This window comes from Patella vulgata, chromosome 2 (assembly GCF_932274485.2).
Source record: "Patella vulgata chromosome 2, xgPatVulg1.2, whole genome shotgun sequence".
Classification (NCBI taxonomy): Eukaryota; Metazoa; Mollusca; class Gastropoda; family Patellidae; genus Patella; species Patella vulgata.
In genome coordinates this window covers 8,671,410-8,686,434 of record NC_065880.2, presented here as the reverse complement: position 1 = coordinate 8,686,434, position 15,025 = coordinate 8,671,410, and the positions used below count along the sequence as shown (strand labels likewise).

Sequence of the window (15,025 nt, the reverse complement as noted above, 5' to 3'; positions counted from 1 at the left end):
TCGTCAGTGACTGCGGTGCTATGGAGGCCATGGTACATAGTAACCATTACTATAAAAACTATGAAGAGGTAGCTGCTGGGGGCTTGAAAGCTGGTACCAATCTCAACTGTCGGGGTAATACAGACAACGCCTTTATGTCGATTGGTAGGTACAACACGCCCTTTCTCTGTCTTTTTGGCCAGACGTTTCGCTTTGGAAATCCTAGTTTGGGCTACGAGGAAGCAGGGGTGGATCCGGTGATTATCATAAGATGGTGGGATGGGATTGGCATTCAAAGCGCAAGATTATGATACAGACATGTGTGATATCACAATTAATGTTTTTGCTTTGCATCAAGAAAATTTGTCATATTGCCCGTCTTCAGTAGCTCAGCTGGTACAGAACAGTAGGACGTTAAACCCCTATTTCATTTAACTTGACTTTATTTCCAGTTGATGCTGTAAAGAATAACCATATCACCGAAGATCTAGTGAGAGAGATGTCCAAACCTTTATGGAATACGAGAATTCGACTCGGGGAGTTCGACCCACCTCAATCCGTTAAATACAAATCAATCGGGATGGATGTCGTACAGAGTCAAGCTCACAGAGATCTGGCACTTGAAGCTGCCATGAAATCATTTGTTCTGTTAAAGAACGATAATAGTTTCTTACCTCTCGATAAAAATCATAAATATGACACTATTGCTGTGAGTATATTTCGTTTCTCAGAATACCCAACTGAAGTGCCCTAAGTTTCCTATTTCAGAGTCGGAAGATTGGCTGAATAGTACGGTCTTCTAGTTTCCAGTTTCAATGTCTTTAGGATAGCCAAATGGTACCTAGTTAAATATTTGTTAACGGTTGCATTTTGTAGCCTCCGGCCCATTCCATTCCTACTTGTAATGGTGAAAACCTATGGCTGCGCAGTTCGGTATTTGTATGAAGATCGGGACGTGAAAGGGGCGTTGCAGAATTTGTGTCGACATTCCTTAACTTCTTAGTGACGTCTGATATGACGTTATTTTTGCATATTATCCAATTCTAACAAACACGATGTAACTTCAGAGAAAAATCACGTCCTGTCAGAAATCCTTGTCAACCAGTCAGCACTTGTTTTAATTAATTTTTGTACCTTTGTTTTTACCAGATTGTTGGACCTCACGGCGACAACATCCACGACCAGTCCGGTGGCTACTCACCAAATGTAATGGGCAAATATTCATCCTCCATCAAAGATGGATTATCTGCCCTTGCTAAAACAGTTAATACCGTTAATGGATGTAAAGATGACACTCACTGCAATCAATATGACCAGGGTGGAATCCAGAACGCCGTTAAAAACGCTGATGTTGTCTTCGTGTGTCTTGGTTTGGGTGAGTTAATTATATATAAAGAAAGTATACGCCACAGTTAGGAATCGTCACAATTTCAACACTTGCGGTCAAACGAATACTCTCGGCACACCTGCCCTAAAACAAAATCAAATGATCAACATATTTTGGAGAGAGAGAAAAGTGGAGAGGAAGGGAGGGAGAGAGAGAGAGAGAGTCGAATTCCAACTGCCAAGGGATCTTTTACGTACTCGCCAATGTATACACGGGTCCTCAGCTTTTCATACCACCCTAACGACTAGACAGCTGTCCTTGTCAGGCCCTCCTTCCTGCACCACTGACAAGGGGGAACCACCTCGGAAAATCCATATTCTGAAAGTAGAGACAGAACAGATTTAAACACACCTCGAAAATATTAGCCTGTTAACTCGTTTTTTATAATTAAAATTTATTTTACAGGTAACAAATTAGAACATGAAGGTACTGATAGAAGGGATTTAAACATACCTGGTCATCAGATTGATATTCTTAAAGATTCTATATCACATAGTAAGTATATATTATATATTATGGTTTTAACATTGATGCCGTGTGTGAACGTCGGGTATGGGACCACTGATTTTACACTGTTCACTCACTCTTAGTCTCTCTCTCGCCATCTGTGACAATGGTGAATGTTGGGTATGGCCATGTAACCATGTTGACAAAGTGGTATAGGCACATGAATTCACGATTTGGTCGATACCATACAATAATTTGCAAAGTTATCGTGTATTATCATAAATGACCGACGGTGAATTTTTTTGAAGGGGAAGCCTTAGACTATAGAAATGAAATGAAATGAAATGAAATGGAGTTTAACGTCCTACTGTTTTGCTCCTAACCTGGGCTAACGAAGACGGGCATACGCCATACAGTGTGCTATGAGGGAAATTTTGCCCGGACAGCGGCACTACGGCCTACTCTTATATCGAATTCCAACTGCCATGGGATCTTTTACGTGCACGCCAATGTGTACACGGGACCTCGGTTTTTCGTCCCATCCGAACGTCTAGACAGCTTTCCTTGTCAGCCCCTCCGTCCTGCATCACTGACAAGGGAGAACCACGCCGGAAAATCTGGATGAACTTTCTCGGCCAATGCAGGGATCGAACACCCGACCTCCAGGCTAGCGAGCTAGCGTCTTACCCACTTAGCCACGCGATCCCCCCTTAGACTATAGAGGCCTTATATTAATATTAAACATGCATTATGCAAGAGCTAAATCTGTCTATTGCAGGTCTTTCTTTAGCCCTGAAATGTTATCTAAAGTATTAATTAGACATTAATTAACCTATCCAGACCATAATCAACTCTAAATGGCATCGCTAGCCTGCGGTCTTTAGTGGATTATGAGCCGATTTAATGCATATCTTTCCTTCCCGATTTAACGATTAAATGGATAATCGAGACTATGCTGTTTATCGTACTGACTTTAGTAATGATGATCGAGGCTAGGCGGAAATTTCAATCGCTTAGTTCTCGGTTCTTAGTGGATCAATTTGAATGAAATTTTCAGCAAATGGCCTTTACATTATCTAGTTTTTAACTATTATAGTGAGGACTGTCAGCTCTTTATCTAATCTCCCATAATGTATCTTTAATATCACGGAACAACTATGTCTTTGAAATTGACCTCTGATGACCCCACGAGAGGCTCATATCCAAAATAAGGATCAAAGAGATAATTTCCCCGTGGTCTGTCCTGATATTGACCTCTCACCCCTCAGTCGATACTAGACAGATGTCTAGTCATTCGGATGGTACGAAAAACCAAGGCTCCGTGTATACGTTGGCGTGGACGTAAAATATCCCTTGGCAGTTGGAATTCGATATAAGAGTAGGCCATAGTGTCGCTACCCGTATGCCCTTCTTCATTAGCCCAGTCGGAGCAGAACAGTAGGACGTTAAACCTCATTTCATTTCATTTCATTTCTACCGGGTCAACGGCTAGGTTATACCCTTTAAAATATAAATAAGCCAGCAACTATCAAATACGACAATTTTATTTTGTGAATTGTTCGGAATATATGAATGACAGAACATCAGTTCTTTGATGGAAGATGCAGATACAAGAGGTTTTGAGTCGTAACTGGCACTTACGACCCTATAACTCTATGACGTCGATATAGCAGCTTTAACATATATATATACTGGTAAGAAGTAAAAACAAAAGTTATGTATAATTAACTACATATGTGCGAGTCCATTCTAATTAGTTATGTATAATGTATAGTTATGTATAATTAACTACATATGTGCGAGTCCATTCTAAAAGTCAATTCTATTTTCAGGTCCTCATAATACCAAAATTGTTCTTCTTATAATGAGTGCTGGACCACTGGATATTGAACAATTTGATAAAAACGACAAAGTCGCCGCCATTATACAAATGTTTTACCCTGCTCAGGCTACCGGAGAAGCTTTGAGAAGATTGATTTCTCACGCACATCCAGGAGATGTTTTCTCTGGTCGGCTACCAATGACCTGGATGACAGATCTGTCAAAGGTGGTATTATTTAAAATGTTTAAAGGGGGTTTGGAGTGGTCTAACGGGAGTGTGGAAGATCATATCATCTGTCGCGGTTGTCTCGGATGACATTGGCCGAGCAACTTCATCGGGATTTTCCGACGTGTTTTCCTCTTGTCAGTGATGCAGGAGGGAGGGTCTGACAAGGACAGCTGTCTAGTCGTTCGGAAAGGACGAAAAACCGAGGACCCCTGTATACATTGGCGTACACGTAAAAGATCCCTTGGCAGTTGGAATTCGATATAAGAGTAGGCCATAGTGACGCTACTCGCGCAAAATTTCCCTCATAGCACACTGTATGGCGTATGCCCGTCTTCATAGCCCAGTAGGGGCAGAACAGTAGGACATTAAACCTCATTTCATTTCCGGTTGTACGTGACAAGAAGTAGGGTCGCCTGTCCAACCTCGTGGGTTTTCTCCGCCCCCCCCCCTCTACTGCTAAAAGACCCCTACGCGCAAGCAAATTATTGAAATAAAATTGAACTATGTGTTAGTCCCGAAATGACATAATTTGTGTCGACTGGACGTTACCTCTCTCTCTCTCTCTCTCTCTCTCGTCTTGCCTGGGATGACATACATGAGAGTTGTCTTAACTTCGTGCAATCGAAACGCTACTGTTCGGTCATAATTCACTTATCTCGCATTGCAGACATAACCACAGTAAATTAAATAAAAATAAAATGTCGTGTTCGACAAAACAATTCACTGTGGTCTTTCAAAATTGGACTAAATTTTTCTTTCTTTTAGGTTCCACCTATGACCGACTACTCGATGAAAGAAAGAACATACCGATATATTACATATGACCCTCTGTATCCATTCGGTTACGGTTTGTCCTACACAACATTTAAATACTCCAACCTAAAACTTCAAATCACCACCGTCCAAGCTGGAGGTCATGTTAAAGGTTCATACGATATACAAAATACTGGACCACTTGATGCTGACGAGGTAATATATATTCTAATAAGAATTAAACACACCCGTTCGGTTACCCGTCCTACATCAAATTGAAACAAGCCATGGTTAATACGATATTGAAATTTCTGGACCACTTGATGCTGATAGGGTAATATAGGGGAGTTGCAGCACGTGCGCGCTGTATCATAAGGTCTGTCATTGAGTCAACTGGCGTGGTTTCGATTCCCCGGTTGTACGTTACAAGGAGTAGGGCCGCCTGTCCAACCTCGTGGGTTTTCTCCGGGTCCTCCGGTTTCCTCCCACTGCTAATGACCCCTACGCGCAAGCGAATTATTGAAATAAAATTGAACCAGGTGTTAGTCCCGAAATGATCTAGTTGGTGTCGAGTGGACGTTAAACTCTCTCTCTCTCTCTCTCTCTCTCTCTCTCTCTTGGGGTAATATACACTGTAACCTGGGTATCATTTAATCTTGTGTATCTAGCACTAATTTCTTTCCCATTCGTTTAATATCAAATATTTCTTTAAAGATTCGTAAAATAAACATTTCAAATCACCCAAAATCATCTAATTTGTACTTGTATCCAGTTTAAAGCTGACTGATTAATTTTGATAATGAGTGTCCAATTTACAAGTATTTAATTTCGTGACCACTCTTTAAAAATTAATCATTATACATCAATAATAAATTTATTTTTTAACAGTGATCGAGAAATTAAACGTTTGTAAATTGGACATGCATTATCAAAATTGAATGTTTAGCTTTAAACTGGACGCAAGTACAAATTAGATGATTTTAAATAAAGATTTGATATTGAATGAATGTGAAAGAAATAAGTGCTAAATACACCAGATTAAATATTAGCCGGAGTCCAGTAATATATCCTTATAAGATTTAGCCCATGCAATCGCATATACACCTTTGTACCCATTCGGTTACGGTTTGTCCTACACAACATTGAAACCCCAAATCACCATCGTCCAAGTCCAAGCTGGAGATCGTATTCAGGGTTCATTACATATGGAAAATACTGGAAACCTTGAAGCTAATGGGGTATTTATACTTGAAATTATAAACAGGCTAGAAACATGACAAGAATTGTATCTGGGACCTGGGACTATCGAAAAATGCCGCGTAGAGTCGAGCACGCTTGGTTATAATTTCCAGGTATTTTGTTCGGATGACATGTAAATATCCACTGTTGTACATATGTATGTCCCCGTAACAGAACCCCTTGCTACTAGAGTTCAGGGCCCTGTTTCTCGAAATCTTAACTAAAAATAAAATCCAAATTTTAGTAGATACTTCAATTTTGATTGGCTACGCACTAAAATCAATCTAATATTATCCAATCAAATTACTAAAGTTCGGATTTTATCTTAGTTAAAATTTTGTGAAACAGGCCCCTGAAAAGTCCTATCATCGTCACACATTGATCTGTTGATGTTCCAAAATCCTTTTTCAACCTTCCAACCAGAATGTGAACACTGTCATGTTCCTTTGACAGTTAAGCACATTTTGATTGAGTGCAAGCATCTCAAAGATACAAGATTACGGTATTACCGTTGCCAATCACTACATCAGTTGTTTGCCTAACCGGGTCTATATTGCAAAGCGCTATATATCCCGATTTTCTCTTTTATGTTTTAAATATATAATTATATACATAAAGTTTGTGATATTTATTTTTATGTGATATTTACTGTGATATTTGTTTTTATTTATGTATATATAGATAATATTGCGATTTATTGTTTCTAGTTTGTCTTGAGAAACCTCACCATATGTTTGGCGCAATATAGCCCGGTTGGAGCTGACGTGCCATTAAACAACATTTCATTCATTCATTTTTCAACCTTCATTGTTCAATTTTGTTCTCGTGATTTCTGAGGCTAGTATATATATATTTTATTTTAGGTTTCCCAAGTTTATGTTAAATTCGTCAATCCATCAGAACCAGCACCAAATATTCAGTTGGCCAGTTTCCACAGAACCCATCTTCGCAAGGGAGAAAAGAAAACTGTTCATTTCATTATTCATGGTCAGAGTATGTCTCTATGGAATGATAACAATGGTTGGATAGTTGCTCCAGGTATGTTCATATTATTATCAATTAAAAACTAATTATGTTAAAATATTATTATCAATTAAAAACTAATTATGTTAAAATATTATTATCAATTAAAAACTAATTATGTTAAAATATTATTATCAATTAAAAACTAATTATGTTAAAATATTATTATCAATTAAAAACTAATTATATTAAAATATTATTATCAATTAAAAACTAATTATGTTAAAATAGTATTATCAATTAGAAGTTAAAATACTATTATTAATTAAAAAGTAATTCTGTCAAAATATTATCGTTTTGAAACTAATTATGTTAGAATATCATTATGAAATAAAAACTAATTCTGTCAAAATAGTATTATCAATTAAAAACTAATTATGTTAAAATATTATTATCAATTAAAAACTAATTATATTAAAATATTATTATCAATTAAAAACTAATTATGTTAAAATATTATTATCAATTAAAAACTAATTATGTTAAAATATTATTATCAATTAGAAGTTAAAATACTATTATTAATTAAAAAGTAATTCTGTCAAAATATTATCGTTTTGAAACTAATTATGTTAGAATATCATTATCAAATAAAAACTAATTCTGTCAAAATAGTATTATCAATTAAAACTAATTATGTTAAAATATATTATTATCAATTAAACTAATTATCTTAAAATAATATTATCAGTTAACAAAAATATTTGTTAAACTACGATTATCAATTCAAAATCAATTATGCTAATCTGTCAAAATACGATTATTAATTGAAAACTAATTATGTAAAAATAATATCGGGAATTAAAAACTAAATTCGTTAACATACTAATATCGATTAAAAACCAATTCTGTTAAAATACTATTATATCAATCAAAAACTATGTTATGGTTAAAACCAAATTCTATTAAAATAGCATTATCAACTGAAGTCTACTTATTGTAGAAGGGTGTGAATCAAGCAGTTACTCACAGCAGTGTCGATACAGACCTGTCACCCCTCTATACCCATTGTGTAATAAATTAAGTACACTTACCCAAGATGGGATTTTAATAGTCAGTCTATTGTTTCACATTACTCAGCCAGAACTAAATGATTAAATTAAACAATACGGGCGATTAAAGCCTGCAGCTGGGGCGATCTAAATCACGTGACAGCTCTTAGCCAATCATCGGTAGAAGATGAACATAATGGTTGGCTGTCGTTAAATAGGCATGCTAAGTGGGAATTCAGCTTTTTGATATGTAAATAATCCACGGGTCTAATTAACTGTGTTTTTTACTGCGAGCACTTCGCTTTTCCACAAAACGTAAGCGGAATCTTTCCCCCCACGGGTTTTTTTTCTATCCGCACTCATGGCGCCAAACATCAGTCCGGACCTACTGATTTTTTTTAATATGACAAAGGGAGAAGACGACCCGCCCCTCTCTTGGGTGAAAATTATAAAAAACAAATTATATTAAAATCGACTTGGGTGGAAATTAAAATTGACTTGGGTGAAAATTATAAAAAACAAATTATATTAAAATTGACTTAAATTGGGTGAAAATTACAAAAAACAAATTATATTAAAATTGACTTGGGTGAAAATTATAAAAAAAAAATTATATTAAAATTGACTTGGGTGAATATTAAAAAAAAACAAATTATATTATTTTTCATGTCCCTTAGCCACCGTACTTCTCACGACAGCGATTTTATAAGTTTAATTTGACTTTTTGATATACATGAACTGTTTTATTTTGTGTTTTACCAATTTTTAGGTGACTTTTGATATACACTGACGTTTTTGTTTTTACCAATTTTAAACCCATTAAGTGTAAATAATTTAATTAAATCAACCTGTTCATAATATCATATTAATGTATTGGACGTTAAATCTGTAATAAAGAACAACAACAACAGGGAATTCAGCACATTCCAACTTAGCAGACTATAAACTATCTCTTGTAATATTTTTGTGCGATCACGGTGGGTAAGACGCTGGCTCGCTAGCCCGGAGGTCGGGTGTTGGATCCCTGCATTGGCCGAGAAAGTTCATTCAGATTTTCCATGCGTGATTCCCCCTTGTCAGTGATGCAGGACGGAGGGCATGACGAAAACCCGAGCTCCCGTGTACACATTGGCGTGCACGTAAAAGATTCCGTGACAGCTGCAATTCGATATAAGAGTAGGCCGTAGTGCCGCTGTCCGGGCAAAACTTCTCTCATAGCACACTGTATGGCGTATGCCCGTTTTCATTAGCCCAATCGGAGCAGAACAGTAAGACGTTAAACCCCATTTCATTTGTTATATTTTTAAGACCTCGCGATCAAGCTTGCTCATCAGCAATAAAGCAACTTTTAAATTAAGTTAACAGAGGAGGGGGGTGAACGTGTGATAATGATACTGTAGTAGGGTGAAATAAGACCCGATAGTAGATGTTTAATACGTCGTGCTAATCTGCACAGTATTACTCAATTCAGTAAACTATATTTTAATGGATCTTAATCCACCTTAATTACCCCCCATTTATATCTATTTCATATTGTCTTATATATTTCTTTAATCAGTTCAGTTCAGTTCATTTCAATTACTGTCTCCAGTATTAAATTTTTTGTTTTACACTTTAAATTGGGCTTATAAATTGTAATTAACGTCTATTGGCTAAAGCGTTTTTAAGTTACCACGGTGTATTGTTTGTATAGACGATAGATTTATAGGATTAATGCCCTAGGCGATGCATGGGGTTGTATAGACCCAAATAACAGAATTAGAGGGCAGCTTTCTAGAAACCTGGGTCCTGTTCCACGAAATTTTAACTAAGATAAAATCCAAATTTTAGTAATTTGATTGGATAATATTAGATTGATTTTAGTGCTTAGCCAATGAAAATTGAAGTATCTACTAAAATTTGGATTTTATCTTTAGTTAAAATTTCGTGAAACCTGGCCCTGTTCCAAGAGAGAGAGAAATGGGGTTTAACGTCCACTCGACACAACTAGGTCATTTTGGGACTAACATATGGTTTAATTTAATTTCAATAATTCGCTTGCGCATAGGGGTCTTTAGCAATGGGAGGAAACCGGAGGACCCGGAGAAAACCCACGAGGTTGGACAGGCGACCCTACTCCTTGTCACGTACAACCGGGGATTCGAAACCACGCCAGTCGACTCAATGACAGACTTTATGATACAGCGCCCGCACGCTAACCATTCAGCCATCCAACCCCCCCTGTTCCAAGAAGATCAATATTTGTTACATTAATTGTCTACTGTAAGTTATGTTGATTATTGTTAACTAAAGAATAGAGAAATATTAACAACCAATAATATTCCTGTCTTCATTGATTCAATCAATCACGAAGGTCCAAGAAAATACACAAAAATTGCACTTGAACACTACTATGTCGGGGGGGGGGGGGGTGGATGATCGAATGTTTAGCACGTGCGCGCTGCATCATAAGGCCTGTCATTGACTCAACTGGCGTGGTTTCGAATCCCCGGTTGTACGTGACAAGGAGTGGGGTTGCCTGTCCAGCCTCGTGGGTTTTCTCCGGGTCCTCCGGTTTCCTCCCACTGCTAAAGACCCCTACGCGCAAGCGAATTATTGAAATAAAATTAAACCATATGTTAGTCCCGAAATGACCAAGTCTGTGTCGAGTGGACGTTAAACCCTATTTTCTCTCTCTCACACTATAAATACTATGTCATTTTGCAGGTACTGTTAATGTGTTTATCGGAGGTCAACAACCAAATCAACACCGTCAACTCAGCTCAAACATTTTACAAACATCTTATAAAATCAATGGAAACCATACATTTGGAAGAGGAAAATCGGCTAAATGGTACCCAACAACGAGCTAATAAAATGATACCGTCAAGTACTTGTGTGTTCTTCGTTCTTAGCGGGGCTGGGTGGCCGAATGGTTAATGGGTGCGCGTTTGATCACAGGGTCTGTCATTGAGTCAACTGGCGTGATTTTGATTCTACGTTTATACGTGACAAGAAGTAGGATCACCTGTCCAACCGCGTGGGTTTTCCCCGGGTCCCCCGGTTTCCTCCCACTGCTAAAGACCCCTACGTGCACGCGAATTATTGAAATGAAATCGAACTATATGTTAGTCCAATATGACTTAGTTTGTGTCGTGTGGACGCCTCTCTCTCTCTCTCTCTCTCTCTCTCTCTCTCTCACACAAATCAAATGTAACTCAATAATGAATACATGAGTCCCTCCCCCCTCTCTCTCCCCGCCCCTCTCTCTCCCCGCCCCTCTCTCTCTCTCTCTTGTCGAATCACGGAAACTCTATTTTAAAAGATAGCCGGGGTGGCTCAGTGGGAATTTACGTAAAATTATAAGGTCTGTGGGTCAAGTGGCGTGGTTTCGATACCCCGCTTGAACGTGACAAGGAGTAGGGTTGTCGTCTGTCCAACTTCATGGGCTTCCTCACACTGCTAAAGACCCCTACGCGCAAGCGAATTATTGAAATAAAATTAAACCATATGTTAGTCCCGAAATGAGTGGAGATAAATTTCAGGGGAGATAAATCCATTTATGAGTAAATTAAGTGTAAAAATATCTTCGTCAATTAATTGCATATACATTTAATTTCTATCTTAATTTTTAACACTAAAATACATAAAATTAGTAGATGTTCATTCAGCAGTAAGGTATATTAAAGACTAGTTAATGTGAAATTTTATGGCGATATTTATGTGCTCACATTTTGCCACTATGAATTTTCTAATATGAAATTTAATTATTCCTCTTCTATACAATGTTCATTACCCATTTTAATAGTTTCCTATTAAATAAATAGATGACACATTTATTTGAATGTTTGTAATCCACGTCAAGTGGATTTAATAAATTACAAGATTTAGAATTTCATCCACAATCTCTCTCTCTCCCTCTCTCTCTCTTTCTCTCTCTCTCTCTCTCTCTCGCCCCGTGGGGGGTCTTTTGCAGTGGAAGGAATCGGGACGACCCGGACAAAACCTTCGAGGTACTCTTGTCACATACAACCAGAGGGGGGGGGGGGAATCATAAAGTCTGTGGTTCAAGTGGCGTGGTTTCGATACCCCGCTTGAACGTGACTCGGAGTAGGGTCGTCCAACTTTATGGGTTTACTCCGGGTCTCCCGTTTTCCTCCCACTGCTAAAGACCCCTCCGCGCAAGCGAATTATTGAAATAAAATTGAACCATTGTTAGTCCCGAAATGAGTGGAGATACATTTCAGGGGAGATAAATCCATTTATGAGTAAATTAAGTGTAAATATATCTTCGTCGATTAATTTCATATACATTTAATTTCTATCTTAATTGTTAACACTAAAATACATAAAACTAGTAGATTGTCAGTCAGCATAAAGTACATTAACGATTAGTTAATATCCAATTTAATGGCGATTTTCAAGTGGTCAAAGTTTGCCACAATGAATTTCGTAATATGAAATATAATGAATCCTTTTCTATACAATGTTCATTACCCATTTTAATAGTACCCGCTGTTAAATAAATAGATGACACATTTATTTGAATGTTTGTAATCCACTTTAAGTGGATTTAATAAAATACAAGATTTAGAATTTCATCTCTCTCTCTCTCTCTCTCTCCTCTCCCTCGGGGCTGGGTGGCCGAATGTTTGAACACAGGGTCTATCATTGAGTCAACTGGCGTGGTTTCGAATCCCCGGTTGTACATGACAAGGAGTAGATCGCCTGTCCAACCTCGTGGGTTTTCTCTGGGTCCTCTGGTTACCTCCCACTGCTAAAGACCTCTACGCGCACGCGAATTATTGAAATAAAATCGAACCATATGTTAGTCCCAAAATGACCTAGTTTTGTATAAAATTGTCGCATCTGATTATTCTATTCATTATTTAAAGATACATTATGGGGGATTCGATAACGAGTTGGCAGTTCTCACTATAATAGTTAAAACTAGATAACGTAAAGGCAATTTGCTGAAAATTTCAATCAAATTGATCCACTATGAACCGAAAACTAAGCGAATGAAATTTCTGCCTAGCCTCGGTCATCATTACTAAAGTCAGTACGATAAACAGCATAGTCTCGATTATCCATTTAATCGTTTAATCGAGAAGGAAAATTATGCAGTAAATCGGCTCACAATCCACTTAAGATCGCAGGCTAGCGAGGCCATCTAGAGTTGATTATGGCCTGGATAAGTTAATTAATGTCTAATTAATAATTTAGAAATCATTTCAGGTCTAAAGAAAGTCATGCAATATACAGATTTAGCTCTTGCATAATGTATGTTTAAAGATCATGGAAACTCTATTTTAAAAGGGATCCGGGGTGACTCAGTGAGTAAGCTCTGGTTTCTGAACTCTTTGTAGCGACATAACAAAGACAGAATTTACGTGAAATCGTAAGGTCTGTGGGTCACGTGGCGTGGTTTCGATACCCCGCTTGAACGTGACAAGGAGTAGGGTCGTCACCTGTCCAACTTCGTGGGCTTGCTCCGGGTGCCCCGGTTTTCTCCCACTGCTAACGACCCTTACGCGCAAGCGAATTATTGAAACGATGACACAACCTCTGATTGGACGCTGGTGCTCACGCGTCTGTAGATAACATAACTATAAGTTCGAGAATTGTGAAATAAACAAGCAACGACCAGATGTTGTGAAACTCGCAGTCGTTGCTTCAGGAACATGGTAGTATCTGGGTAGGCTTGTTGATCTGTCAGATTCTGAATATTGGTACCTTTATCCTCGATCGACTGTAGAATGTATTATTGGGTGATAAATGTATAGAACTATATATTAAATTAAATTTCAGTAATTGTAAATATTTTAGATTACACTGGGAGAAGATTCGTAAATTGTATAATTTGTTCTCATCCCGTTTACGCATATACAAATATGCATGCATTTGCAAATTAAAAAAGAATGGTCTCAAACAATAATCATCGAGGGTTTGGAATAGTTTCTTTTCGATAACAGCATCCATCGACCAACTTTTGAAATTCCATAAGCGGGGTTGAGAGAGAGAGAGAGAGAGAGAGAGAGAGAGAGAGGACAGTGGGAGATTGCGGATGAAATTCTAAATCTTGTATTTTATTAAATCCACTTTAAGTGGATTACAAACATTCAAATAAATGTGTCATCTATTTATTTAATAGGAAACTATTAAAATGGGTAATGAACAATGTATAGAAAAGGATTCACTATATTTCATATTAGAAAATTCATGGTGGCAAAATATGACTACTTGATAATCGCCATTAAATTGCACATTAACTAATCTTTGATGTACTTTACTGTTGACTTAAAATATACTAATTATATACATTTTAGTGTTAAAAATTAAGATAGAAATTGAATGTATATGACATTGATTGACGAAGATACTTTTACACCTAATTTACTCATAAATGGATTTATCTCCCCTGAAATTTATCTCCACTCATTTCGGGACTAAAATTTTGTTCAATTTTATTTCAATAATTCGCTCTCGCGTAGGGGTCGTTAGCAGTGGGAGAAAAACGGTGGACCCGGAGCAAGCCGGACAGGCGACGACCCTACTTCTTGTCACGTTCAAGCGGGGTATCGAAACCACGCCATTTGACCCACAGACCACAGAGAGAGAGAGACGTCCACTCGACACAAACTAGGTCATTTCGTGGCTAACAAATGGTTCAATCTTATTTCAATAATTCGCTTGGTCAGGGGACCTTACTTCTTCTCATGTACAAGCGGGGGATCGAAACCACGCCAAGAACTGATCTCGTGCTCAAACACGCATGAGAGAGAAGTGGAGTTTAACGTCCACTCGATACATACTAGGTCATTTCGGAACTAACATATGGTTCCATTTTATTTCAATAATTCGCTTGCGCTTAGGGGCTTTAGCAGTGGGAGAAAACCGGAGAAAACAACGAGGTAAGACAGGCGACCCAACTCCTTGTCACGTATAAGCGTAAAATCAAAACCACGCCACTTAACTCAATGACAGACCCTTGAACAAACGTGCACGAATTAACCATTGGGCCACCCAGTAATTCCAGTATCATTTTATTAGCTTGTTGTTGGGTAGTATAATGGGTACCATTTCGCCCATTTTCCTCTTCCAAATGTATGGTTTCCACTGATTTTATAAGATGTCTGTAACGCCCACTCGACCGTGGCTCCCTCTATCTGATTT

General features: G+C 37.7%; 1 protein-coding gene across 1 annotated transcript; it reads left to right on the top strand.

Moving 5' to 3' along the window:
* Positions 1–451: 451 nt before the first annotated feature.
* Positions 452–10,722, top strand: LOC126809974 (beta-xylosidase). The gene is made up of 7 exons (XM_050534858.2): positions 452–688; positions 1,129–1,354; positions 1,772–1,861; positions 3,646–3,860; positions 4,629–4,832; positions 6,719–6,893; positions 10,577–10,722. Exons 1-7 carry the CDS (start codon positions 479–481, stop codon positions 10,720–10,722), a joined length of 1,266 nt encoding a protein of 421 aa, XP_050390815.2. The 5' UTR covers positions 452–478.
* Positions 10,723–15,025: the final 4,303 nt, after the last annotated feature.